Source organism: Molossus molossus, unplaced genomic scaffold (assembly GCF_014108415.1).
Source record: "Molossus molossus isolate mMolMol1 unplaced genomic scaffold, mMolMol1.p scaffold_m16_p_14, whole genome shotgun sequence".
Taxonomy (NCBI): Eukaryota; Metazoa; Chordata; class Mammalia; order Chiroptera; family Molossidae; genus Molossus; species Molossus molossus.
Window position 1 is genome coordinate 35,830,501 of NW_023425349.1, and position 27,951 is coordinate 35,858,451.

A 27,951-nucleotide genomic window follows, 5' to 3' on the forward strand; every position below is an offset into this window, starting at 1 on the left:
ATATATGGATATGAATATAACCATACATACAAATTTGAAAGGAATAGAGGTGCCTTTCTGCCACGAGTCCTGACTGAGGGTGTGGGCAGGAGATAATAAGGGTGGAAGTGGAGAGTTGAGGGTACTGGAGGTTGGTGGTAGGGCGGGCCCCACACAGGGTGTTGGTCCCCTGAGGCCACATCTGTTAGCCTGGGGCTTCCTATCCTGCTGGTTCAGCAGGTCCCACGGATTAGCAGGTGATTCACCCCTTACCCTCATATGGCCCTGTTTCAGGAAGGGACAGAGGGTGTTGGAATGGAACACCCATGTGTTCACCTACATGGGATATATGCTGTGTTACATGCCTGAGTCAGAGATGTGTGCCCATGTTTGAACTGTGCATACAGGCTAGGAAGTCCCTGTGCACATATGCCACGTGGGCTGTGCCAAGTAGAGGGCCGCAGGTGTGAAGGTGCGCGCAGTATGAGGAGGAGGGGGCATGGGTGAACACACAGCTCTTCCCAGAGCACATGTGCATGGGTGCAGGTGTTTCCCTGAAAGAGGGATGCAGGTTTAGAGCCTGCTGAACCATTAGAGGAGGAGGCTGGGTGGGAGGCAGGTGAGGAGAGCTCCTTATGATAGCTTACTCTCTTAAAGGAAGGCTTGGCTGGACCAGCAGGCAGAACTGGGCACTCTAAACCCATGGTGATGGCAGCGATTTCTCTAAGGTTATCCCTTAAGCCCCTGGCCGCAGGCCAGGGTGGCGCCCTCATCCTAACCCTGAGAGGGTGTGCACATCCCACAGGCCACATAGGCAAGTCAGGAGCAGCGAGCGTGGCAGGTGGGCATTGAGCCAGAGCTTTCTCTTACCCTCTCGCAGGCCAGAAGGACATATGGGTTCAGGTGGTGTCTGATCTACTGGGATATGGGGAAAGCATGTTAGCCCCAGGTTGCCCATGCCCCTGCTTCATGTGCACTCTGTGTGCTGGCATGTAGTATGCATGCACACCCATGTTTGGGTGCGCTGGCTCCTGACACAGTGCCCGGGGCCTGCTGCTGCCTTCCCATCATGCTCCATGATCTGAGAGATGCTTGAAGTGGGGCCAAGAGCCTGGGCTAGGAGGCAGGAAGCCTGGGTTCTACTCCAGGATTTCACTCAGTGACTTTGGAGATGTTCCTTTACCCTCTCGGGGCTCAGCTTTTCTACTGTGAAATGTGGAGGGACAATAATCCCCATGGGGCCACCTCACAAGGCTGTTGGGCAACTGATTTTCATGGAGGTGTTTGGAAACTCAGGAGACTTTGGTCCTGGAGGCTTCACGTGGGGTAATGGCAGAATTCTCTGGACCGCAAACCGACGCTCTAACTGCTGAGCCAAACAGGCCAGGGCAAATGGCAGAATTCTCTGGTTGTTCAGTTGAAGGACGAGGGGTTGAAAGCAGGTAACAATTTCCAGAGAACTTGCACTCTGACCTACAAGGAGTGTTCAAATCTCTTAGAGAAGCGAGGCATTTAGAGTTCTGGGGCTGAGCTTCAAAACAAATTAATGTTACAGGTCAAGACCTGCCCAAGGTGAGGCTGGTAAAGTCTGTCCACCCATTTTTGCCCCTTCCTGACACTGCTGGCCTGCTGGGGGTGAACAGCAGTGCCCACCGTACAGACACTGCTCACAGTTCTCCCAGTCTCTCATTCCCCACCCCCACCCCCACCCTACCCCACACCCAGCTTGCTATCTCTCCAGCTCATACTTCCCCAAGTTCAGAGTTTTCATCCCCAGGCTGCAGGCTTAGCCAGAACAAACAGACAGCACCAAAGTAAACAAAACAAGAAAGGAAGCAGCACAGGTGACGTGGAAAAGAAAACTTGGAAGCCACAATAAAGGTATGTGAGCTAGGCTGTTGTCTTCCCTCAGAGCAGGATGCTGGGGCTAAGGTTAATCTTGCCAGTCCCGTGTGAGTAGCAGGAACAGACTCATGGCCAAAGGAGTCAGGTTAGACCACCAACAGGGGCGTTAGTGCCCAGGATCGTGAATGCAGCTAAAAAGGATTTGGTTAAGAGGGAGAGTATTTTGCCCTGGCCAGTGTGGCTCAGCGGTTAGAGCGTTGGCCTGTGTCCAGAGAGACCCGGGTTCAGTTCCCGCTAAGGGCACGTACCTTTGTTGCAGTTTGTCTCCGGCCCTGGTTGTGGGGGGTGGCGACCACTTGATGTGTCCCTTTCATATCGTTGTTTCTCTCTCTCTCTCCCTCCCACTCTATCTGAACAAAATATCAAAAAATGTCCTTGGGTATGGATAAAAACAAAAAACAAACAAACAAACAAAAATAGAGGGAGAGTATTTCAAGTCCCCACCTCCCCAGGAGGCAGCCTGTCCAATGCCCTGAGTGTCCCAATCACTGGGTGAGCTTGTTGCTTGAGTAGGTGATTGTTGGTTGCTCTGCTCACCCCCAGACCCCAAATGGCAACTAGGGTGTCAAAATCAGTGAGTTGAGTGACCAGTCTGCAATGGGAAGGGTTGGGAGACCAGACAAACCCAGCTAGAGCAGCTTGAGATCTGGGTGGAAGTCCACGGGCTTCGGTCTTGCTGTCTGTGGAATGAGCACAGTAATATTCCACCCCCAGCCCTTCTACTTGGTCTTGGTGTCAGGCAAGAGTCAGTCAAGGCAAGCGGGGTTGGGGGTAGGGTCCTCGTCCTCAAACAGACATCCTCTCTACCACATAGTGTTTATTCTCCACCAGGGACTTACCATACCCCTTACCAACTTAATCTATTTTCCCAACAACCCTTCGAGGTGAGGATTAGTATCTCCATCTAACAGATGAAGAAACAAAGTTAAATATCTTGCTTAAAGTTACCCAAGTCAATTAAGAGGCTGAACTGGATTCAATCTCAGGTTGGCCAGCTATAAAGCCTGAGCTATGAACCACAGCTTACCACTTGGATGGGAGAGCCCCCCCAACCCCCACCTCATGCCCCTCAGCCAGCGGCCAAACTTCAAACCAGCCCAGACTCAGATTCCTGGCAGGAGGTCCTGGGTTTCCCATTGCTCCCTCTGCCACCACTTCACTCTTTCAATCTTCTCGTGAAGTCTCCCTGATTCTGACATGTCCCTCTTTGCTCTGATTAATCGGGTACCAGAGACTCCACTATTACTAGACCTTTTCTGTGGGTTAGGAAATTGCTGTTTAGAGCTTTTCCTTTAAAATGCTTTAGTATGGAAGAATTTTGAAATTGATTAAGGCAAAAATCAAAGGACGAAACTGGAAGGTGAATGGCTAATGGGGAAACTTGACAATGGAAGGATCTGCTGCCCTCTGAACCCACTGCTCGTCAGCATCACTAAGCATGGGGCAGCTAGACATTATGGGCTTCTGAATGAGATGCAAGAGGAAGCACATAATACTGTTCAAAAAGGATTCCTCCCATCCCCTCAAAATTGAACCTAAATAAAATCACACTATTAGAGCTAACTTCCTGTATATTGTGAGAAATATAGGAAATGGAGGAAAAGTTAAATGACAGCACAAGGAAGCAAACAGATCAATCTAGAAAACCAACTTTCTATAGAACCACATTTATTCAATAAGTCAGTGACATGAACAAATAAGAGAGAGAGTGGGGAACTACTCATGTTTAAAAGAGCACTTAGTCCCTGGCTGGTTTGGCTCAGCAGTTAGAGCCTTAGCTGGCAGTCCAGAGAGACCTGGGTTTGGTTCTCACTAAGGGCACATACCTCGGTTGCGGTTTGTCCCCAGCCCCGGTTGGGGTCGTGTGGGTGGAGGCCAGTTGATGTGTCTCTCTCACATCTATGTTTCTTTCTCTCTCTTCCTCCTCCTCTCTCTCTCGCTCTGTCTGAGGATGGGTGCAAAAATGTCCTTGGGTGAGGATAAAAAAAAAAAAGAGCACTTAGCCCTGGCCAGTTTTCTCAGTGGTTAGAGCGTTGGCCCACAGACCAAAGAGTCTTGGGTTTGATACCAGTCAAGGTCATGTACTTCGGTTGCAGTTCAGTCCCCAGCCTTGGTTGGGGTCATGTGAAAGGCAACTGGTTGACGTGTCTCTTTCACATTGATGTTCTCTCTCTCTCTCTCTCCCTCCCTCCCTCTCACTCTATCTAAAAATAAATGGGAAAGTGTCCTCGGGTGAGGATTAAAAATAAATAAATAAAAAGAGCACTTAACCCAAGTAACGTGTGATTTTGTTGGGATCCTGACTCAAACAAACTAACAAATTAATGCAAAAAGATATTTTGAAATAATTATGGGCACCTGATCATTCCATGGATTTGTTCATTTTTGTTAGGTATGGCATCATGATTATGTAAGAAAATGTTCATTTTAGAGATGAATGTTGGAGAATATAGAAGTGAAATGACATAATGGTTGGAATTTGTTTTTAAATACTTCGTAAGAAAAGAAAAAAGACTGATGAAACCAGAATGGACAGATTTGGGAGAAGTTTAGATGAGGTTGGGCTGGAGCAGGGGAAGGCAGACATGTCTATTAGATGTATGAGAGAGAGGGAGAGAGGGACACTGCATCTGGAGCGCTAGGACTGGGGAGATGGCAGCATTTGCATGGTTGGAGAGGACATCGGGACGTGCAGGGCCAACTTCTCCAGGCTGCGTGCCCGCAAAAATGGTCTATTTAAGGGCCCACAAAAAAATGTGTTTATTTTTAAGTTTATTTATGTTTTCCATTGATTTTTAGGGTGGAAGGGAGGGGGATGTGTGTGTGTGTGTTTGTGTGTGTGTGTGTGCGTGTATACACAGAGAGAGAGAGAGAGAAACATCAATTTATTGTTCCACTTATTTATGCATTCACTGGTTGATTCTTGTATGTGCCCCGACAGGATAAAACTCACAACCTTGGTGTATCGGGACAATGGTCTAACCAAGTGAGCTACCCAGACAGGGCATAGAATACACTTTATTTAAGATTTTAAAGGAGGAGGGCACCCACCAGGCAAAAGTGGCAAGGGCTATAAAAGTCAAAAGTGGCTCTAGGATGGGGAGAAGACTTCCAGAGATGGAGCCTGAGGGAGGCAGGAAGCCACTAAGCCTGCATTGTGGGGAACAACCCCACTGGGAGAGGTCCAGGAATCAGGAAGGCTACACCCTGCTCAGGGATTCCAGTGTTCCACTGAGCCTTCCTGGCTGAGGCCTGTAGGTGCCGTGACCCAGTCCCTGCCAACACAGACCTCTCTGCATAGGCCCTTGGTGTAATCACTATGTGCTTGAAATGCTGTCAATAAGATGGCAGGCTTTTCTGCTGAAGGGGGACGTGCTGTGATGGGTTCCTCTAGGTCTCTACTCCCTGTTTGTCCTCATTGGAACACCTATATTTGGAAAGGCCTTGAGATTTGGGCAAAAATAAGGGAGTGGGGAGGTGTCTTAGGGACCCATTGGCCTTGTCTATTTGGAGGGAAAAAAGAGGCTGCCCAGCTTGGGGAGCCCCCAGTGTGAGTGGGGAGACAGGGCAGTCACATCACACTGGGGCTTCCAGGCTACGGGGCCTGCCTACTTTCTGGGCTGAGCAGGAGAGTGAAGAGTGAGTAGCTTGCCCTGGGGTTGTTGCGATGGGCTCTCTGCCCACCCCAAGCCCCCTGTTTCAGGCCCATAGCACCTGACCAGATTAGATAGGGCACGTTCCTGCAGTGAGCTGCCCACTGACTGCGACTGTGCTGACGCAGGCAGGAAAATATTAACCCAGTGGAATGGGCTCATACTCATGTGTGCACAACGTTGTGTGTGTGTGTGTGTGTGTGTGTGTGAGAGAGAGAGAGAGAGAGAGAGAGAGAACACAGAGTAGTTTTCGCATGCAAGACCAGAGATACATACATGCACACACACACCTGCCCATTCACACACATGTTCACACAGAGACATATACAAAGACACAAATGCTTCTTATACATGCAAATTCCTCCAGTGTCATCTCCCAACTCTGTCAATGAGAACCCCTCTCCTCCAAGAAGCCTTCCCTGATAGCTCCAGCTCATACTAGAAAGTGACAGGCCTGAACTGCATGCCTGGTTTCTGATGCCAAATGAGGCAGTCTGACATGAGCTTTAGAATGGAGCAGGCCTGGGTTTGGATTCTGGTTCTTTGACTCAACAGGATGTTTGCCCTTTTGCAAGTGGCTGTACCTCCTGACCCTGTCTGCTCTAGTTTTTGTCCACTCTGTCCTGGAGGCCTAGGCATGACTGAGAAGGAAGGTTAAGAGCTGGGGTGGGGGGAAAAGGGTCTGGTTATTTCAGAACGTCAGGGTTAAGGACCATCCGGGGTCCTATCTATGCTGCCCCTCCTCAACCCTGTCTCAGACTAGCTGCTTAACCCCCAGCTCTCCTCTCTGGGAGGACCCTGGCCTCCTAGGGCAGGGGCAGATCCCTTATCTGTATATTCTAGTTCTGGGTGAACTTGGGAAAGTTGCTAACTTGCTCTGAATCTCAATTTTCTACCTAAAAAATGAGTCTTAAAGGGGACACTTACCTGGGTGAGGCTTAAGGGTATTTTCATTTTTGAGCAGAATAAGAATCTCACAACTTCAAGTGATTTCAGAGAGACCAGGGCTCCTGAAGGGACCTGCACTGTGCTCCCACCCCAAGTCTAAAACCACTTGATTGAAAACACTTAACATGATAAGTAAGTTAATCAAATGGTATGTTGGTTGAAACAAATAATTAGTTAAAATGATTAGCTTTTTACATATCAACACTTTTGGGGCATTTTGGAGAAGTTCAGAGAATTTTTAGCATCTATGAGTGTTTTTCTTCACTATGATTTTTTGAAAATTTCTACTTGTGTGTTCACTCCTTATTGGGTTTCAACCAATCGTGTCTGCCCCATGCTGTTCATAATAGAGAAGAACTGGATACATTTAAAATTCTGTGCTGTGCAGTCACATACATGATGTAGATGTGGGTCTATTTGTGTGAAAAGTTACTGTGAATAAATGTTTGAGTGAAAAAAGTACTGTACAGGAGCGTTTGAGATCTTGCTCCCCGGCACAAGTCATCAGTTTGGCTTAAATACTCTCTTAAAAAAATACTGTACAAAACTTTTATATAAGTTTCATTCTTTTATTATTTTAGGTAATAAAAGAATCTCACAACTTCAAGTGATTGAGATTTTAAAATTTGTTTTCTACCTTTAAAAAATTTCCACTCCAATGATAGACAATTATATATGCTCCACTTGCTTGGCTATGTGTTCATAAATATTTAAATTTTAAGTTAGATTGAACATTAATGTCACCATTCATCAGTTCACATTGTAAGATTTTTAGTGTTATGAGTAAGAAATGAGAGGTTGATGAGCACTGGGTTATTTCCAACGTTTTGCTAGTAAAAATAGTGTATTACAGACAAAATTAGAATAAGAAAAGTAAACAACTTCTGAAAGAGGGACTAAATACCTAAAGCAATATTAAAGTTTGCAAAAATTGCCCTGTAGCATACTAATATTACCAATTCATTTTCAACCAAATTAGTTTTTATTTATTTATTTATTTTTTAATCCTCATCCGAGGACATTTTTCCTTTTTTGTACAGATAGAGTAGGAGGGAGAGAGAGGAAGAGAGAGAGAGGGAAACATCGATGTGAAAGGGACACATCGAGTGGCTGCCACCCGCACGACCCAACCAGGGCCGGGGACAAACTGCAACCGAGGTACATGCCCTTAGCGGGAACCGAACCCGGGTCTCTCCGGACCGCAGGCCGACGCTCTAACCGCTGAGCCAAACCGGCCAGGGCTTTTTTATTTTTATTTTTTTTTTAATCCTCATCCGAGGACATTTTTCCATTTTTGCAAATTAGTTTTTTACTTAATGGTCTGTTGCTGCCTTCATAAACCTTTTCCTGAGGCCTGTCTGGATGTCAGAAGTGACTGAATGGAAGGACCACATGTCTGCTAACCCCATTTCACAGATTAAGAAACAGAGGCCCAGTGGCAGGGACTAAGCCAAGGTTGTGCAGTGAATTTGATGCTCAACTAGGACTTAAACCCAAATCCATGTGCAAGGCATCTGGAGGGGTCTTCACTGCAGCTCAGAGCTAGGGCATCCAGTTAAAATTTAAATTTCAGAGAAATAATGGATAGTATTTTAATATAAGTATGTCCTAAATATTGCAAATATTGTTGCTCTGAGATTCAAATTTAGCTGAACATCTTATATTTTATCTGGACCACTCTGAGTCTACCCTGTGCAGATAGGGCCCCCAGGTGTCCCCTCTCTGCTCTCTACCATCCCCATTGGCTCTGTCTAGACTCAACACTGACCCAGATGTGGTCCTTTTAATTGCTTTTCTTCTCTCCACAGTTGAACTTTCTTTCTCCTCAGCCACATCAATACTGTGGCCACCCTCCATGCCACCAGTTCATCAAGGTTGGTCCCTTTTCACACCCAACTCTGGGTCCACAGCTTGTCCGAGCTCCTGGTAGCCTGTTGGCAGCCCAGTGTATGGATTTCTATCTCTTCCTCATCTGTTCTTTCTCATTCACCCTCCTGTTCCCAGAATCCTGCCCCTGTCCCTTGCCCCACCCCTCATGTTTCCTGGAAATCCCACTGACTCTCATGGTGAATCCCCAGGTGCTGCTACCTCCTGTTCTCTCCTTTTTCTCTGGCTGGACCCCTCTCCCAAGCTCAGGCCCAACTGTGCCTCTGCCTACTGGATGCTCCAGGGCCTCAAGGACCCTAGATTGGCTACTTTGCTTTTCTCTTAATGGTCCTTAGGCCCTTGGGATAAAGTCTGATCCTGTGTCCTGGCCGACAAAGTCCTTCAGGGTCTGCCCCTGCCAACTTCTCCAGCCCTTCCTCTGCAAGCCACTCACAGTTCCCAGAATACATTAGGTTTTCTCACAATTCTACTGGGCTTCAAATCATCACCCCATCTCACCCTCCCCCACTCACATTGGTGGACTCAGCTCCCATGTCATCTCTTCTGGAAGATTCTTGCCCCCCTACAAGCTAGCTTAGCTGCTGCCTGTATTCCCTCGATCTTATCACAGTGTATCCTAAGTAATCTGCCATTTATCCATCTCTCCCAAGAGACAAAGACGACTGTATCTTCTCCACCTCTGGTCCCCAGCATCCAGCCTAGTAAATGAGCTTAACTGACTCCAACATGGATCTCAGTTTCCTCCCTCATCAGTCTGATCCCAGCCTAATCCAACTTTGCTCAAGCTCTGACCTCATCCTAGACCTCAGCTTCACTTCAAAAAATTTTTTTTCCTTTATTGATTTTAGAGAGAGAGGAAGGGAGAGGGAAAGAGAGATAGCAACATCAATGAGTGAGAACATTGATTTGCTGCCTTCTGCATGCCCTCCACTGGGTATCTGGCCTACAACCTGGGCATGTGCCCTGACAGGGAATCAAACTGGCGACCTCTTGATACATGGGTCAACGCTCAACCACTAAGCCACACTGGCTGGGCTCCATTGATTTTTAGATAGAGTGGAAAGGAGGGAGAGAGCAAGGGGGAGAGAGAGAGAGAGACAGAGAGAGAGATATTGATGTGAGAGACACATCAATTTATTGCCTCCGGCATGACACCCATTGGGGCTGGGGATTGAACCTGCAACCTAGGTAGGTGCCCTTGACTAGGAATTGAACTCTTGACCCTTCCATCCATCCTCAGGCTGATGCTCTAACTGCTGAACCAAACCAGCAGGGCTCAACTCCACTTCTGACTCTTACCTCACCCTCATCCCAACAGCACACACGAGAAAGAAATAAAGGCAGGTGTCCCCCATGTCCAGAGTACATTTTCCTGTCCTGAAGAAAAGACAGCATCCTGACACCATTTGAGTCTGCAGAGGTGAGGAGTGGAGCCTCAGCATGGGGGGCAGTGGAAGAGTTCATTCCTTAAGCACGACTTCTGACTAGGAAGCCCTCAGACTGCAGCTGACCCGACTCTCCCTGTAGGACAAACTGGGGTGGGGACCTGGGCAACTGAGGTTCCAGACCTGGCCTGGTCTATTGGCGCCCTCTAGAGGACAGTTCTATTACCAGAGCTGGCTTTGGGCAACCAACTCTTTTTTTAAAAATTTTTTTCTTTATTGATTTTAATTTGGGAGATGGGCGAGAGGCTGGTTCTTTTTAAAAATCCTTTTCCCGACTTCTGGTCAAGATGGCGGCGTAGGTAAATGCGGTATCGCGTCCTCCCACAACCACATCAAAGTTACAACTAAACTACGGAACAACCATAATTCAAAACCGCCTAAAAATCAAGCTGAATGGAAGTCCTACAACGACGGAATTAAAGAAGCTGCATCAAGACTGGTAGGAGGGGCGGAGGCTGGACGGGCTGGTCCACACCCACGTGTGGCGGATAAAAATCAGGAGGCTACCTCAGCTGGGAAGGTCCTTCCTGAGGACTGAGGGGTGACTGTCCCACACCAGATGCCCCGCTCAGGGTTCCAGTGCCCGGAAGAGAATCCCCATAACTTCTGGCTGGAAAAACCAGCGGGAACTGAGGCTCAGGGAGGCTGACGCGGCTGGAGCCCCAGGCAGCTCCTCTTAAAGGGCCCGCGCACAGACTTATCGGACTCTCTCCCTCTAAGCTTGGAGGGGAGGCAGCTCGAGGGGCGCCAGAGACATACAGGGAAGAACTGAGGTGTTTGGCACTGGAGCGAGGGCTGGAGAGGGGGATTTCTCCAGGACAAATGTGCTGTCAGAGGCCTTTGTTCCTTTGGTGAGCCCTTCCCTGGGGTGGCAGACAGCCACCATATCTGGGACTCCAGCAACCTGGCTCACACTGGTAGCCCCGCCCTGGTGACTCCCTGAGGCCCCGCCCCACCCAACTTTCAGGCCCACCCAAGCTGTTGGCACTTGCTTAACCATAGGATTAGCCTGTCTTGGATCCTGCTTCAGGTGTTCCTAAATTCTTTCAAACAAGCAGCATCTGGTCTCAGCTAGCCCCATACCGCTCATTAAGTAATACACTGAAACAAACACAGGGAGGAAGCCAAAATGAGGAGACAAAGAAACAAGTCCCAAATGAAAGAACAGAACAAAACCCCAAGAAAAGAACTAAGCGAAATGGAGATAAACAACCTAACAAATGCTGAGTTCAAAATACTGCTTATGCCCTGGCCAGTTTGGCTCAGCGGTTAGAGCGTCGGCCTGCAGTCCGGAGAGACCCGGGTTCGGTTCCCGCTAAGGGCACGTACTTCGGTTGCAGTTTGTCCCCGGCCCTGGTTGGTCATGCGGGTGGCAGCCACTCGATGTGTCCCTTCACGTCGATGTTTCTCTCTCTCTCTCCCTTCCTCTCTCTCCCTCCCACTCTATCTGTACAAAAAAAAAAGGAAAAATATCCTCGGATGAGGATAAAAAAAAAAAAAGTACTGCTTATAAGGATGCTCAGTGAATTTAATAAGGGCCTCAAGAGCATCAAAAAGGACCAGTCAGAAATAATGGATGCACAGTTAGAAACAAAAAGGCTTTAACTGAAATAAAGAATAATTTACACAGCTTCAATAGTAGAGTACGTAAATCCAAGAAGCAAACCATCGATTTGGAATAAAGGAAGCAAAAAACGCCCAATCAGAACAGCAAAAAGAAAAAAGAATCCAAAAAAATCAGGATAGTGTAAGGAGCCTCTGGGACAACTTCAAGCGTGCCAACATTCACATCTTGGGGGTGCCAGAAGGAGAAGAGCGAGAACAAGAAATCGAAAACCTGTTTGAAACAATAATGGCAGAAAAATTCCCTAACTTGGTGAAGGAAAGAGACATACAAGTCCAGGAAGCAACAGAGAGTCCCAAACAAGATGAACCCCAAGAGGCCCACACCAAGACACATCATCATCAAAATGCAAAAGGTTCAAGATAAAGAGAGAATCTTAAAAGCAGCAAGAGAAAAGCAGTTAGTTACCTACAAGGGAGTTCCCATAAGGCTGTCAGCTGATTTCTCAACAGAAACTTTGCAGGCCAGAAGGGAGTGGCAAGAAATATTCAGAGTGATGAAAAGCAAGAACCTACAACCAAGATTCCTCTATCCTGCAAAGCTGTCATTTAGAATCGATGGCCATATAAAGAGTTTCCCAGACAAGAAAAAGTTAAAGGAGTTCATCACCACCAAACCGTTATTATATGAAATGATGAAGGGTCTTTTTGAAGAAAAAGATAAAATATATGAACAAACAAAATGGCAATGAATACATATCTATTGCCAATGGAATCTACAAACAAAATGAACAGGCAGAACAGAAACATTCTCATAGATACAGAGAACATTTTGTAGGTTGCCAGATGGGAAGGGGGTTGGGGGAATGGGTGAAAAAGGTGAAAGGATTAAGAAGTACAAATTCATTGCTAGACTGACAAACCTCAAAGGGAAAGGGGTTTGGGGGTGGAAAGAAATAAACCAAAGAACTTATATGCATAACCAGCGGACACAGACAATAGTATGGGAAAAGGTGGGAGGGGGGCGGGACAGGGGAGGAGGGGGTCAATGGGGGAAAAATGAGGAACATCTGTAATACATACAACAATAAAGATTTAAAAAAATTTTTTTTCCCTTTATTAATTTTAATTTTTTTTTTTTTTTTTTTTTTGGTACATGCCCCTAGTGGGGTCTGAACCCAGGACTCTCTGGTCTGCAGGCCAATGCTCCAACCGCTGAGCCAAACCGGCCAGGGCGTCCCTTTATTCATTTTAGAGAGAGAGGAAGTGAGAGGGAGAGAGAGATAGAAACATTGATGGGAGAGAACATCGATTGGCCACCTCCTGCATGCCCCCCACTGGGGATCGGGCCCACAACCTGGGCATGTGCTCTGACCTGGAATCAAACTAGCGACCTCTTGGTGTATGGGTCAACGCTCAGCTGCTGAGTCACACCGGCAGGGTTGGCAACCAACTCTTACACTGCCTCCCTACAAAGGAGCTCCCTTGACTTACTGCCCACCATCTACCACTCCACTTGGCAGGTCTCCTTAGAGTCTGCAGACCAGAAACCATTCCCTTTTGTCTCAGCACTGGATCACCTGCTTATGTCCCACACTGCCTCATCCTTGGAGGCCCAGCTGTGCTCTACCTGCAAACTCCCCTCAGAAGCTTGCCTCTGACAACACCTTAGTCACTGAGCTCCTGCAGCCTGGGTTGGAGCCCTGTACTCTGGTTGGTTTTGGTTCCTGCATAGGGCCTCACTTGCCATTCCCAAGGGAAGAGTTTTTGAGGACACAGCCTAAGTTTCCCATTTCCCTGCTCAGATGGGGGCTCCCAGAGGACAAGACCCAGGCTTCTTCTCTTCTACCCGACTAGAGACCCCCAGAGGACCAGTCTTGACTTTCTATCTTGCCTCTCAGACTGCAAATATGGCTTCTGTATCCTCCTTCCCCTCAGACTGGGGAAGTCCAGGGCCTGAATCTCCCCTTTCTCCTTCAGAATGGGGGCTCCCCAAGGACTGACCCACAGTCTCCTCCCCAATCTCTCCACTTGGCTGTTGATTCTAGAATTTTTCATTCTACATTCTGTACAACTCTCCCCACAGCCAGACACTCAGGAGCCTCTGGAGCCTCCCCTGGGCCTGGGGCCTGGGGCCTGGGAGGGCTTCCTCTGGCTCTAGACTGAACACATGGCTTAGAGGACAGGCCCTTCCTCTGGGACCCTGAGGCCCAGTGCCCACCCAAAGTTCCTCTGACATCATAAGGCTGTCTCGGAACCTGGTTTCCATGGCTCTGCTGGCGGGAGAAGTGATGCTATTTTAGGCAGTTCATCTGGACTTGGCTCCAGTAGCACGGGCCAAACCCCTGCCCCACTAACCTCTCCCCTGGAGGAGCAGAGCAGAGCAGAGCAGAACAGCACTCAGAGTCACTCCAGGGAGGGTTGAGAGACGGTCCCTAGACTAGGGACACAGGAACAGCGGAGCCCTAGCTGGGGGAGCAGCCAGAACCTGGGACAGTCATGGAGAAACAAAACTAAGTCCTGCTGTACCTGCGACGCCTCCAAGCTGGGCGCTGAGAAACAAGGCTCTTCAGCAGGGTGAGTCTGGCTCTAGGCAGGGCTGGGACAAGGGGTCCTCCCCAGAGGCCTAGGCCTGGGAATTCCACTCTCTAGGGACCATATGGGGATGAGGTGACCATGGGACTGTCTGGGGAAGGAACGTCAGCTGGGATGTGAAAGCCAGGGTGTCTGGTTTAGTCTTGAGTTACTGCATTACACTCTCTGGACTTCAGTTGCATGTTGGGAGGCTTGCCTTGACCAGTTTGGCTCAGCAGTCAGAGCGTCGGCTCTCAGACCAAAGAGGCGCAGATTCCATTCCGGTCAAGGGCATGTACCTTGGTTTTGGTTAGTCCCTGGCCCTGGTTGGGGTCGTGTGGGAGGCAACCAGTCGATGTGTCCCTCTCACGTCTATGTTTCTCTCTCTCTCCCTCCCTCCTATTCTATCTGAAGATAAATAGAAAAATATCCTTGGGCGAGGATTAAAAAGAATAATAATAAAAACGAATAAATGAATAAATGAATAAATGAATGAATGAATGAATGAATAAATAAATAAATAAATAAATAAATAAATAAATAAATAAAAGATTTTCTCCTTTGAATGTCGGGAAGCTCCACAGAGCAGACTGGGAGGATGTGTAGCACTGGGCTGTCAGCAGGGTGAGGAGTGGGGCCAGGAGAGAATGGAGACCAGCGATGCTGGACTAAAGCAGAAGGGATGCAGATCAGGGAGATGGGTTGGTTGCTGGCTTTGCTGGAATGGTATCTCCCCCTGGAGTCGCTTCTTGAGAGGCTGGGGCTGGGGCTAAAGGGTTTCTGCAATCAGGCTAGGGTTGTGAACTGTGCTGCAGTTAGAGGGAATTGGGCTAGAGAACAAGGGGGACATACAGGATGAGGAAACTCAAGAGTTATGTTTGTGCTGCCATTTGTGTGGAAAATGGGAATACAAGGAATTTCCAGGGATGGTGAGAAAGATAAATTTTGCTCTGAGGTGGGGGTATGGACTAAATTATTTTTTAGGACCTCATCGTGTGTGTGTGTGTGTGTGTGTGTGTGTGTGTGTGTGTAAGGAAGAGTCCCTTGAAAGTCAAGCAGCAAGAGGGCTTGAGGTTAGACTAAAGGCAATAATAGTATGTAAGGGATGTAAGGGTAGAACCACTGAGGGGAGTCTGTGGGGATCCCCACTGTCCAAAGTGGGGTTGCAGACATGGGAAGGTCAGAAGGAGCTCTGAGCACGTGGTCCAGAAGTCAGGGGTCCTAAGGCCAGCAAGAGCAGTCGGGGTGGGACTCCAGGGCCTCTTCCCATTGGCTGAAGCACATCCAACTGCATCCCTACTCCCTGCTAGGTTGACTGGGTTGAGGGGTTGGAATTGCCAGTAACTGGCCCTGTGATTTCTCCCACTGCAGGTTGAGATCTGATGAGAACGTGGGGTCAAGTTCTGTGCCCCCAAGCCCTAGTGACCTCTCTTTGTTTCCATAGCATCTAAAAATCTCTGCCAGAATATGACTCAAGCAGACAATACGCGGTAAGCATCCACTCATTCCTCTATTCCCATCTCCCATGTCCCACCCAGCGCACCCAGTGCCCTCTCTGCCCCACTCTCAGCCTCTCCCTCGTGTCAGTTGATGCCCTCATAGCTCATGGGGCCCAGAAGAAGGGTCTCTCCCACCTGCACCTATAGCCAAGCACAGGCTGGGCCCTGGGTGAGGGGAAACTCAGAAAGACCTGGGTAAGGGTCAAGCGGTTGGTCAGTGATGGTGCTCAATTGAAATGGACTCATTACTTCTCACTCTCTCAGGCTCAGGTTTCTTTGGGGTAAAATAGAAGCCAAAGTCCTTGCTATGGCTGAGGCCCTACCTACACAGTCTTATTTCCTCTCTGACCTTCCCCCACCCCACCCCCATCCCCCCCACGCCAGTCACACTGACCTCCCTTCCTTACCTTCATACATGCTCAGAGTCCTTCAGTGACTGTTCCCTTTGCCTGAAACACTCTTTTCACAGTTAATCACATGGCTCCTTCCCTCACCTCTTTCGTGTCTTTGCTCAAATGCCTTTCTCTTTCTTTCCCTTTCTCTCTCTTTCCCTTTCTCTCTCTCTTTCCCTTTCTCTCTCTCTTTCCCTCTCTCTCTCTTTCCCTTTCTCTCTCTCTCTCTCTCTCTTTCAAAAGGTGAACAGATAGAGAGACAGGGGCAGGGAGAGAGAGCGAGCGATTTGTTATTCCACTTATTTATGCATTCATTGGTTGATTCTCATGTGTGCCCTGCCTGGGGATTGAACCCGCAACCTTGGCATATCAGGAAGGTGCTCTAACTGAACTACCTGGCCAGGGCTCAGTGAGGCTTACTGACTGATGAGAATGTGGGTGATATAAATCACATCCCAGCCCAGCCAGTGTGGCTCAGTGATTGAGCATCAACCCATGCACCAAGAGGTCGCCAGTTCAATTCCCGGTCAGGGCACATGCCCAGGTTGTGGGCCAAATCCCCAGTGGGGGCACGCAGGAGGTGGCCAATCTATGTTCGTTCTCATTGATGTTTCTATCTCTCTCTTCTCCTCTCTCTAAAATCAATAAAGAAAATAAATAAATAAATAAAATCACACCTCACCTTCTTTTCCTTGCTCTAACTTTTCCCACAGGACATACCTCCTGCTCTGTCCACCTATCCTCTGCCTCTTGACACCTTCCCAGGACTGTTCTTGGTCTCTGCCTGCCTCAGTCTGCTCACAGGCTCTTCTTCAGGGCTGAGAAGGCCAGTCATGGGGGCAAGGGGACCCTACGTGGTGGTGCATGGAAGCTAGAGTTGGATGGGAACCAGTGTATCATCCAGGCAACTTTACATCCCTCCTATGAGTAGTCCTGGATTTGTTTCCCTGGGATAAGGACAGAGCAAGGACTGGGGTGGGTGAGCTATGAACATAGGGGCTCAGCTAGAAAATAGAAAAGTGTTGTACCCATGCCTGGTTCACATTTCTCATTCCCTCTGCTTACTCTTTGCTGCTGTGAGGCTGGGGAAATTTAGGAAGCCTGGGGCAGGATGGGGGCGATGTTGCTATCCCAAGCAGAGCAAGGTAGTAAGTGCCTGGTGTTGGCTTCAGGCAGTCAACAGCTCACCAATCTTAACGAGCACTAAAGGCCACACTTAGAGAGTTATCTCTACCCCTCCTTCTCCATATCTTTAGCCTCTACACCCCATCTCTTCCAAACTCAAGCTCTATCCCACCCCTGCCCCAACAGATGATAGAGCCTGTAACTCACTTTTTCCTCTATCCATCCAATCATGAGCTTATTAAATAAATATTTATTAAGCATCTACCATGTGCCAGGCACTGCAGAAAGTTCTGAGGACCTAATGGAAAGAAAGTAAGACAGATGAATTCCCCAGTGTACATTCATCTTACAATATATACTGAACACCTACTATGTGCCTGGAACTGTGCTTGGCACTGAGAATACACCAGGGAATAAGATCCAGTCCCTCCTTTCCTCTCTCCCTCTCATTTGTTCATTCATTCATTCATTGATTCATTCATTTACATCTACTTGTAAACACCTGTTTCTGTTGACCTGGTTCAGAGACTGGTGCACTTTGCAGACCCCTTCATCTCTGGCAGAACCTGGTGCATATTTCAGGCCTCAGTGCTATTTATAGAGCCTAGGAGTAGACTTTGCCCCACCCTGTGCTCTTTGCAGAATGCCTTGTAGTTGTCAGGTCCTGCCTGATATCTTGCTTATGTCCTCAGGTATATGGGTATCTGGTTCCAGCAGGTAGACAGACAGACAACTGAGTTCCACCTTCTTCCCAGTTCTCTCCCATTTGCTTCTCCTCTAAGTCTTATTGGCACCACAGATGGCATTCATCCGATCCCCTACTGTCTCTTCTACAAAGTGGCCTTGTTGGGGTATCCTTCCCACTGGTCCAGTCTCCACTAGGAAGAAGGGGAATGACCTTGCTATCTGCCCCCAGTTCCTCTCCATGTCTCTGTGACACTCAGGTGTCTCTGATCCCAGCTATTCTAGCAGCCCTGGGCAATATGAGGTGTGTGTGGACAGGCCACTGGGTTATCCATTAACTCAGCCATGAGTTAAAGGGCTGATGGGAAGCAAGTGCACTTGAGTCTCACTTCTGCTCATGGGCTTGGGCTGCTATTTCAGGTCCACTAACAAGGGCAAGATGATTCAGTCGCCCGTGATGGAAAGGGTGCAAGCAATATTGCAGAAGGAGATGGTGCGAGAGTTCCTGGCTGAGTTCATCAGCACATTTGTCATGATGGTGAGTAGGTGGGTGGCACAGGGTGGGTGGGCTGAGGAAGGGGCATGAACCATAGGTACTTCAGGAGGGTGGGGCTCAGTAAGGGCAATCTATGACCCCTCCCACTGCTGGCCCCCTGGGTCACATTGTCCATTTCTGGTCTCTGAGCTGGGAGCCTGAGGGTGAAGCATAAAAAAATAAGGAGAGAACTCTGTCTTTCTCACCAAGTCTTTTTGGGAGAGAAAGGGCTCATACTTTGTGGAGGCAGAACAAAATTATGAGCTGCGGGGGTTGGGGAGGTTGGTGTTGGGGCATGGCTGGAAGTGGGGAGGAAGGAGACTGGAGAGAATGTTGAGTGTCAGGTTTTGAGAATTAATCCTGAAGGCAATGGGGACACATTGAACGTTTTCAAACAGGGGAACCATGTAGTCAGATTTGGATTTTAGAAGGAGATTCTGGGTGAAGTATGGAGTCTCTCAGCAGAATGGGCAAGGCTGGAGGGAGGGGAACCAGTTAAGAGACTGTTGCACAGACCTAGGATAGAGAGAGGATGGTGAATGGTCCAGGGATGGAGAAGAAAGCACATGTTTGAGGCAGCTGTAGAAGATGGAATCAAGGTTTCATAAGCCATAGCTGTGGGTAAGTGCCAAGGGGGCCGTTCTGAGCCCAGAGCCCAGCGCAGGGCAAAAGGTAAGGTTGATCAGGTGGACATGATCAGGTGAAGTGCTGCAGAAGAAATCTAGCAGGTGGTTGGATATAGAGGTCTGGAGCTCACAAGAGTAGCTTGGGCTGAAAGTGTGAAGTTAGAGTTCATCAGAATATGGGTGGTGGTTATAAAAACTGTCCAGTGAGAGTGGATAGGAAGAGAAAATACACTGAGGACAGAGCTCTGGAGAATGAAGAGGGTCACACAAAGGGGCCTGAGAAGTATCGGTCAGGGAAGTAGAAGGAGAAGGTGGGGGAGACCAGGTTACAGAAGTGTTGGGGGTCCACAGGAGGGAGTGGTCAGCAGTGTGGGAGGCTGCAGACAGCCAGAGAAGGTGGGAACTGACCGGGGGCCATGTGGTTTGATGACATGGAAGTAACTGGGGACCCTGGCAAGGACTCATTTAGTGGATGATAGGACAGAAATGAGATCTCAAGCAGATCTCAAGAAACTCCCTCTCACCTGCTTCAGCTCTGCCACTTTTCCCAGCCAGCCTCTGCCCCTAAGCTGTAGCCATGCTTGTCTGCACCTTAGGGAGGACCCAGGTTCACGAAAAAAAGGGGCAGCCTCTGGGAAAAAAAGCAAGGCAGGCAGGAGCACACCAGAGAAAGTAGGGGGGAGAAGGCATTGTGTGTGAGACAGTGTGTGTGCGCCTGAGTGTGTGTGTGTGCATGTGAGTATGAATGTAACTGGTTGTGTACGCATTGAGCCACAGGGTAGGAGATGATGGGACCTACGGAGCCCAAGGGAGATCTCTCCGTGGCTTAGAGCCTGTCGTCTCAGTTATAAAATGTGCTGAATGGGGACTTCATAGGCTTTGGAGCTTGGTTTCAATTCCAGCTCTGCCATCTTCTACCTGTGTGATCTTCCATAAGTGTCTGAACTATCCAGAACTTTACCTTCCTCATTAGTAAACATGACACTAACATCGAGCTGGCAGACTTGTGTGAAGAAGGCCAAGAACCCAATACCCAGTTCACGTGTAGGACACATGGGTTGGTCTCTGGTCATGATAACAAGTGCTCTCACCTTCTCCTCTTCCCCCATTACTCACCCTCCTGCTTGGCTCCTGGGCTGTGAGGACAGAACTGGATTCTGTCCTGTCTTAAACCAGGGCAAAGTAATTCATTTATGACAACACATTCCAGTCCTGTAAGGGCTGTTAAACCTTGGAACCGTGGAGGCAGGAGGGTGCCTCCTTGGAGAGCTCTTAGAGGAAACAGGTACCACCATATACATTGATGCCTGCCTATGTCCATGTTTCTCTTCCTTTTATCAAGATTATTATTGAGCACCTTCTGCATACCAGGCACTGATGCTAAACTAAGCCCCTTACATGCAGCCTTTTCCCAAATCCTTACAACAGTCCTGTGAGGGTCTATTAATACTTCCATTTCTGAGATGGGGAATCAGACTCCACGAGACTGTTACTTGACCAAGGTCACATTTTAAGTAAGATTAAATCCAGTCCAGTCTGTCACAGTCTTGACCCTTAATCTCTATGCTCTGTCCCTTAGCTTAGCTAGGGTAGGATTTATAACATCCTAACCCTAACCCCAGCTGAGGTAAGGCCCTCACTTTCAGGCTTTGGGTAGTCCAAGACCTCACTCTGGGCCTGTTTTCCCCATATGTAGAGGAGCAGAAACATTTGCCATTTAGATTTTCTGTGAGAATTAAGAATAAGTAACACATGTAAAAATACTTTGGGAGGTTTAGGCTAATAAAGGACATTGTGTTATTGTTATTTTTATTTGTTGGGCCTCTGCCAAATTGATAGGAAGTTCAGTGAGTCATTAGGGTGAAAGTTTTATGAGAAAAGCAAGTGTGACCTTGGGCTTCGTTTACTGCATCCGGGATGAGGGAAATGGACTGTCCTACTCAATTCTCCTCTGTGATCTCTGGGGGTGTTGTCCTCTAGGCTGGCTTTCTGGCTGTTGGAGGGACTTGGACAGGTTGGGCCACATTTACTGACAAGGAAGGGGAGGAGCTGGACCATCAGGGCTCTGAAAAACCAGCCGTAGATGTAAACTGGACCATAGGGCAGGGGTTGTAAACTCACATGCGCCAGGGCCTAGAGAGAGCAACTCAGAGTGGTGGGGCCTGTGGCTAACTGCAGAGTGCTGACCTGTTCAAGGACGCAGCTGCCACTGCTCCAGCTGACTGTTGCCTGGAGGGCAGAATGCAGGTCCGCATCACTGGGCTTCTGATTTCTCGAGAAGCTGAAACTTCTGATCATCAAACCAAATTACCCAAAACCAAGCTTGTGTGCTGGATGGATTAGGCCCACAGGCTGCCAGTTGGCAACTGTGACACAAGAGATCATGTGGGTTTTTTTCACTCATTCATTATTTTTAGCAAATGGTTCTGAGCTCCTACTTGGAAATAAAGACCCTTGGTCTTCAGACCCTCTATGATGGCTCCACTCCCTGCGCTTCCTGGCACCCCCCACCCCAGACCTGTCAGCCTGTCTTGGCCTCACTCCCTGCTCCCACACCCCATCTCTTCCTGTCTTTTCCTGTCTCATCCTACCCTTGTCCCTAAGCTGGCCCGCCTCTGGGCCCCTCTGCACCTGTCCTGGGCCTCTTGAGGAACCCAGTGGACTCTGCTCACTGTCTCTCCCCTACTCTATTCGGGCTATTTCACTTTTCCTCAGACTTCCCCAAAGCTACTCTGTACTCTGCCTGTTTTTTTAATCAGCAAATGGCTTTCTCTCCATCAGGTGGGCTTCCTGTGTCTGGCTCCTTACCCACCTGTCCCTCTCACCAGCAGAACACACCTACCTGTGCACCCATATTTCTTCCCCTCCACTAGGTCAGGGCCCCTCCTTCACGGAGGACCCTCCACTTCTGCACCATTCCCACCCCTCAGTCTACTGAGGTACTTCACTCCGTCCTTTTCTCTCCTTTGTCTCCAGCCTCTCCCTCTCTCAGTCTTAACATACCAAAGTCTCTCTACTTAAAACAACACAACACAGAACAAAACATCTATCCCTTCATCCCATGAGCCCCTTCATTTATCACGTTCTCACTCCCTTCTTTCTCAGGCAGGTTCACAAAGGGAGATCTATCCTGGACCACTTCAACTCTTCCTCACGGCCTACTTACCTCTCAGTCTTTAGGACCTGGCTTCTGTCCCCACGGCCTGATGATACAGTCCTCACCACATTATTAATGACTGCTGGATTATCACATCCAAAGGGATGCTTTTCAGGCCTTCATGCACTTGACCAAAAGGCTGCACCAGACTGTGTAGACCACAACCTCCTTGGGAAGCTGCTTCTCCCTGGTGCCCAGGACACCTTCTCTCTTTCTTCTTCTTTCATTTAAATAGCTGCTCCAGCTGGGGTTTCTAAGCCCAGACATGAGGACCAACGTGCAGCTCTAGGTTTAGCCCCGGGTGCCTTTTCACTGTCCTCTCACCTGCCCTCATCCTGCCTGGTGGCTTCAGAGGGAGCCCTCATGTTCACAGTTCTCCAGGATTTCTTTTCCAAAAACTCCAGAATAGAACTGTCCAAGGGAAATACAATATGAGCCATATATGTAGTTAAGAATGTACTAGCAGCTATATTAAAAAGGTAAAAAGTGCCCTGGCTGGTTTGGCTCAGCGGTTAGAGCGTCGGCCTGCAGTCCAGAGAGACCCAGATTCGGTTCCCGCTAAGGGCATGTACCTCGGTTGCAGTTTGTCCCCGGTCCTGGATGGGTTGTGTGGGTGGCAGCCACTCGATGTGTCTCTTTTACATCGATGTTTCTCTCTCTCTCTTCCTCTCTCTCCCTCCCACTCTACCTGAACAAACAAACAAACAAAAAAATAAAAATAAAAAAGGTAAAAAGTGACAGGTGAAACTAATTTTAATAATTATATTTAATCCATATAGCCAAAATATTACCAGTTCAACGTGTGATCAATATACAATTTTTAAAAAATATTTTAGATCAGATAGAGTGGGGGGGGGGAGAGAAACATCGACGTGAAAGGGACACATCGAGTGGTTGCCACCCTCACAACCCAACCAGGGCCGGGGACAAACTGCAACCGAGGTACGTGCTCTTAGCGGGAACCGAACCCGGCTCTCTCTGGACCACAGGCCGACGCTCTAACCGCTGAGCCAAACCGGCCAGGGCAATATACAATTATTAATAAGATTCTACATTCTCCTTTCCTATTAAGTCTTTGAAATCTGGTTTGTACTTTGTACTTAAAGCAGATCTCAATTGTGGGACTAGCCACATTCCAAGTACATAATGGCGACATGTGGCTAGTGACCAACATGTTAAATGATACAAATCCAAGACTCTGACTTCCAGCAGTCTGGACATCTAGAGGTCCCTCAGAGTCAATGTGTCTATAACACATGGACTTTTCAGCGGAGGTACCATTTGAGTGTGGCCTTAGAGTATCATTTTTTCAGGATCTAGGATCACGTATGACAGAGGGAACAGCATAAGCAAAAACACATGAAAAAGCAAGGCATTCAGGGAGTAGTGTGGTTGTTTGGTTTGAGGCTATCTGGCATAGATGACTGCCTAGATTCAAATCCTGGCTTACTATATGCAGGCTGTGTACTTGGGACAAGCCACTCAACTTCTATAAGCCTTGGATTGCCCATCTGTCAAATGGGGAGGTTAATAGTACCTAATGTACATGTTGGTGTGAGGGTTAAAGGAAGTGATAGATGGCACATAGTCAGTTGTCAAGAAATGGTTATTATTATTTAGTAGTAATACTACTTCTGAACATAGAGAACACTGGAGCAGATAAGAAACCGAGAGGCAGAAATTATAAAGGGTCTTGAATGGTGGCCTACTGAGTTTGGACGTCACCCTGGAAATGAAGGAGAGCCAGTGAATGTTTGAATGAGGGGCAGCCACAATCACATCTCTGTGTTAGAAAGTTCCCTCTGGTTGTAAGGAGGAGGCTGTAAAGATCTGGGGAGAATGTAAGCAGGACTGATTAGGTATGGAGGAAGAGGCAGAGAAAGCTCTCATTTGTGACATCCAAGTTTCTGGTTTGGCCAAATGAAATGGAAACATAGGATGAGGATCACATTTTCTGAGATAGTGCGCTTTCAACATAGAGCCTGAGATGCCAGACTTCCAGTGGGTATCTGAAAATAAGGACCTGGCTCCTAGGTAGAGATTTTGGGAATTTTAGTGCAGTAGGCATATCTGAAGCCATAGACCTGGTAAGAAAACCCAAGAAGAGTGACTGGGGTGAGACACAAAAGGAGCCAGAGATGGAGCTCTGGGATCATTCATATTAATGAACCAGATGAAGGAAAAAGTATGTGAGAAGGAACTGTAGAGAGGAAGAGGCTATGGAGGTAAGAGGAAAACCAGGAAGGAGATAGGCTATGGAGGCGAAGAGGAGGGACTTTCCAGGAGCACAGAGTGGTCAAAAGGTTCAAAATCAGCCAAGTCCAGTAAGACAATGTCTGAAGGGACCTTTAGGAAACCAGAAGGCTGGAGCCCTCAGAGAGAGCTTCGGTGTTGGTGAGATGTGGAAGCAGAAGCCAAATTGAGGAGGGAGGGCAAAGGAAGGGATAAAGGAGCCAGACAGTGGGTTCTTTCCTGGAGCTAGACACAGGGAGGGGCATCCAGGAGTTCCACAGGTAGAAAGGAAGGCTGGGCTGAGCTGGGAAGGTTTACTTTCAGGAAGGAAGAGACCTGAGTCTGTGGGAGCCAGTCAAGCAGTTAGGGGTAGGCAAGAGCTAGAAGTGCAGAAATGACACCTGAGGGCAATGGAAATGTTGCTGAGGGCAAGAGAGTTAGAACCCAACTGGCTTCCAGGGCTAATATGTGTAGGGGTGGGGGATTGTGGGTGGGGGCCATGGCAGAGTCCAAGCATGAAGTTTGCAGATCCCTTGAAGAAGCTACCTTCAGGTTAGGCTGAAGTGTGAGTTGCTCTGAGGGGTTCAAGCCACAGCAGCCATGCACTCCTCGAAGCCCTGCCCCCTCCCCTGAACCTCAGGTGGGCTTGGGGTTCAGGGGCCTGGATGTCTCTATAAAAGCCTCTGACTCTGCTGCCCCACCCTGGCTCCTTTTACATCCCCACCCAGCTCTCACTGGTTAGGTCTTAGAGGCCTTGACAGGGGCACGTGGGGAGAGGTCAAGAGGTGGGAAGTCTCTGCATGAAGAGAGCATGGCAGAGGGTCTTTAAGGGCAATTTGGGGAGATCCATGAGAGTGAGGAGCTCAAATTGAGCTCTGATCCCTCCTCTGAGGTGGGGGCTTCTGGGAAGACAGTCCTCTCAGAGGTCCTCCCTCACAGGTGTTTGGCCTTGGCGCTGTGGCCCATATGGTTCTAAGAGAAAATACACTTGGGAGCTACTTTGCTGTCAACGTGGGTTTTGGCTTCGGAGTGACCATAGGAGTGCACGTGGCAGGGAAAGTCTCTGGTGAGTGAGCCTGGGCCCTGCCCAAACAGCAAGGCCAAGGATTCCCTGAAGGTTCTTCCTGCCCACCTCCAGCCACCCCTTCTCCCAGTTAGCCAGCACCTCACCCTCACTGGCCACCTAGAGGGAGAACACCTCAAACCCTTTTCTCTGTCTCACCCAGATTCTTCAAGAACCTCCGTGACCCACCATTTTTGCTAGTTGGGTCAACTTAGCTAAACTACTTAACTTCTCTTCTCCTCACTTTCTTCAGTGGTCAAATAGAGACAGTGGTCCCTGCCTCAGTGGGTCCTTGTGATAATTAAACGAGAGGGCACTGCCCTGCTGGTGTGGCTCAGTGGTCGAGCATCGATCCATGCACCAGCAGGTCACTGGTTCTATTCCCCGTCAGGGCACATGCCGCGGTTGTGGGCCTGATCTCCAGTGAGGGGCATGCAGGAGGCGGCCAATTGATGTTCTCTCTCATCGATGTTTCTGTCTCTCTCCTTCTCCCTTTCTAAGATCAATAAAGAAAAAAATAAATGAGAGAGCACGACACAAATGCTTGCGTTATTATTACTGTCGATGCTCTCCATGCTATTATTGCTGTTGGTGTCTACTCTCTCTCCCGACACACTTGCCCTCCCTGCAGGGGCCCACATGAATGCAGCGGTAACCTTCACCAACTGTGCACTGGGATATCTGTCCTGGAAGAAGTTTCCTGTGTACGTACTGGGTCAGTTCCTGGGTTCCTTCCTGGCTGCTGCCGCCATCTACTTCCTCTTCTACAGTGAGTATCCTGCCCTGGGTTGGCCACTTCTGGCCTCACCCTCCTCCTCTGAAATATGGGCAGATCGGACTTCAGTGTCCTGGACTGTGAAAATGTCTGGGAGAGAAAAGCCTTGGAGATGCCCCCACCCCTCCATCCTACAACTTTATTTCTAGGACTCCAGTGGGGTTGTTGAGCTAGGGGAAGGTTCACACTCAATCTGTGTCTCCACAGCAGCCATTATGGAATTCACGAACGGAAATCTGACAGTGACTGGTCCTATAGCCACCGCTAACATTTTTGCCACCTACCTTCCTGACCACATGACACTGTGGAGGGGCTTCCTGGATGAGGTCAGTGGCTCAGGGTGGGTGCCCTTCACAGGCCCTCCCCATCTCAGGAAGGGATCAGCAGGCAGCCCTTCACTACAGAAAAGATAAGTATTCTGGTGGGAAATGTACCAAGATATATCTCTGTTAGTGGGTTTGGACTGGGGGCACTACTGAGGCTCTGTGACTTGGTAGGGGCTCTGGGTGGCTGCCATGGCATCTGTTCCCCAGGTGTTCCTTACGGGGATGCTCCAGTTGGGTATCTTCGCCATCACGGACAAGCGTAACAACTCAGCACTGCAAGGGACAGAGGGCGTGGTGATTGGCATCCTTGTTCTCATCATTGGAGTGTCCCTAGGCATGAATTCAGGATATGCCATCAACCCATCCCGGGACCTACCTCCTCGCTTCTTCACCTTTATTGCCGGTTGGGGCACACAGGTCTTTAGGTACTGCCCTGCCCAGCCCACTCCTCTTGAGTTTTTGGTGGGTTCCCTGCATGCGGAGGGTGGGTGAGGTAAGGAGCAGCACAGGAGAGTCCTGCAGAGCTGCCAGGTGGCCTGGGGAGGCAGGAGTGGGTCCCGACCTGCCCTCTGACCAGCACTGAATGCAGATCCTGTTCCTGGACTGAATGTAAATCCTGCCCCAGATCAGCCCCTGTTTCTGAATCAGGGTGAAGCTGACCAGGTTCTCAGGCTCAGGGGTGACTCCTGAGCTAGGATATCACTTCTCTACTCTCTGGCCTACTTCCTGTCTCAGTGCGAGGTGGATGCATGTGTTATCACAGGCAATGACCTCTTCACCAGGCCTCTGCCTCTTGCCTGCAGGGCCAAGCACTGGTGGTGGGTGCCAGTGGTGGCACCAACCCTGGGTGCTTACTTAGGAGGCATCATCTACTCAGTCTTCATTGGTTGGACCATCCCAAGGGAGCCTCAGATAATGGAGAACCCCACAGAGTATGAAGACCACCAACTGCCCAAGACCATGCCTCACCACACCACAACCCCTTCCCTTGCCTCTGTCCCTGTGCCCACCTCCAACAAATCTTCAATCCGGCCTGTCCCACCCTCAAATGACTCCATCCGAATACAGCAATTCTAAGTAATACTGTTTGTGACCACAGCTTCACCCCAATAAAGCCTTGTCCCACAGTGGCACTCTCTGTTGGTGTTGGTGGTATAGTGGTGAGCATAGCTGCTTTTCAAAATGGCACCCTCGCTTCCTGGGTGCCTCCTATGGTTGGGCTTCCCTCCTGGGTTCTTCCAGGAACTTTAGGGTTATGCCATAGCCCAAAGCTGGAGCCTGGATCTAAGAGGCTTCCAACTCCTTCCAGTCCAGGAAGCTGGGACGCCCCCTGGGGGAGAATGGGGACGGGCCAATGGGGACCAGGAGGACCAGGAGATTAAAAGATGCCAGGCACATAAGAGTGGACTTTCAGGCATAGGATAGAAAAGGGATAGTTTGAAAAAGGATAACAGCTAACTGGTGGCAGGGGAGGAGGGGTTGGTGGTGGTCAGCTCGGGATATCCTGAGCTGCCCTGGGACAGGACTTGAGACTCTCCCTCAGTTTTGGCCAGTGTGTGTACCAGACAAGACAAAGCCCAAGT

General features: G+C 48.9%; 1 protein-coding gene across 9 annotated transcripts; it reads left to right on the plus strand.

Moving 5' to 3' along the window:
* The first annotated feature begins 1,730 nt into the window (after positions 1-1,730).
* Positions 1,731-27,518, plus strand: AQP7 (aquaporin 7). Of its 9 annotated transcripts, none has more exons than XM_036261685.1 (9): positions 1,733-1,860; positions 9,691-9,792; positions 15,326-15,444; positions 18,075-18,192; positions 25,144-25,270; positions 25,899-26,036; positions 26,250-26,368; positions 26,576-26,793; positions 27,172-27,517. In XM_036261685.1, the coding sequence occupies exons 3-9, from the start codon at positions 15,422-15,424 to the stop codon at positions 27,443-27,445; spliced, it is 1,017 nt and encodes a 338-aa protein (XP_036117578.1). In that variant the 5' UTR covers positions 1,733-1,860; positions 9,691-9,792; positions 15,326-15,421; the 3' UTR covers positions 27,446-27,517. The 9 variants fall into 9 exon arrangements, with proteins under 9 accessions (XP_036117577.1, XP_036117578.1, XP_036117583.1 ...); XM_036261690.1 differs by having other exon boundaries at positions 15,399-15,444; XM_036261683.1 differs by lacking the exon at positions 9,691-9,792 and adding an exon at positions 8,294-8,359 and having other exon boundaries at positions 1,740-1,860; positions 15,399-15,444.
* The last annotated feature ends 433 nt before the right edge of the window (positions 27,519-27,951 follow it).

What these genes read in the sequence shown, in the direction of transcription:
- AQP7 (XM_036261682.1), top strand. An exon ending in CATCTACTTCCTCTTCTACA is followed by an intron (nt 26,037 to 26,252) that starts GTGAGTATCCTG and finishes TCTCCACAGCAG; the next exon opens with CCATTATGGAATTCACGAAC. An exon ending in GGAGGGGCTTCCTGGATGAG is followed by an intron (nt 26,369 to 26,575) that starts GTCAGTGGCTCA and finishes TCTGTTCCCCAG; the next exon opens with GTGTTCCTTACGGGGATGCT.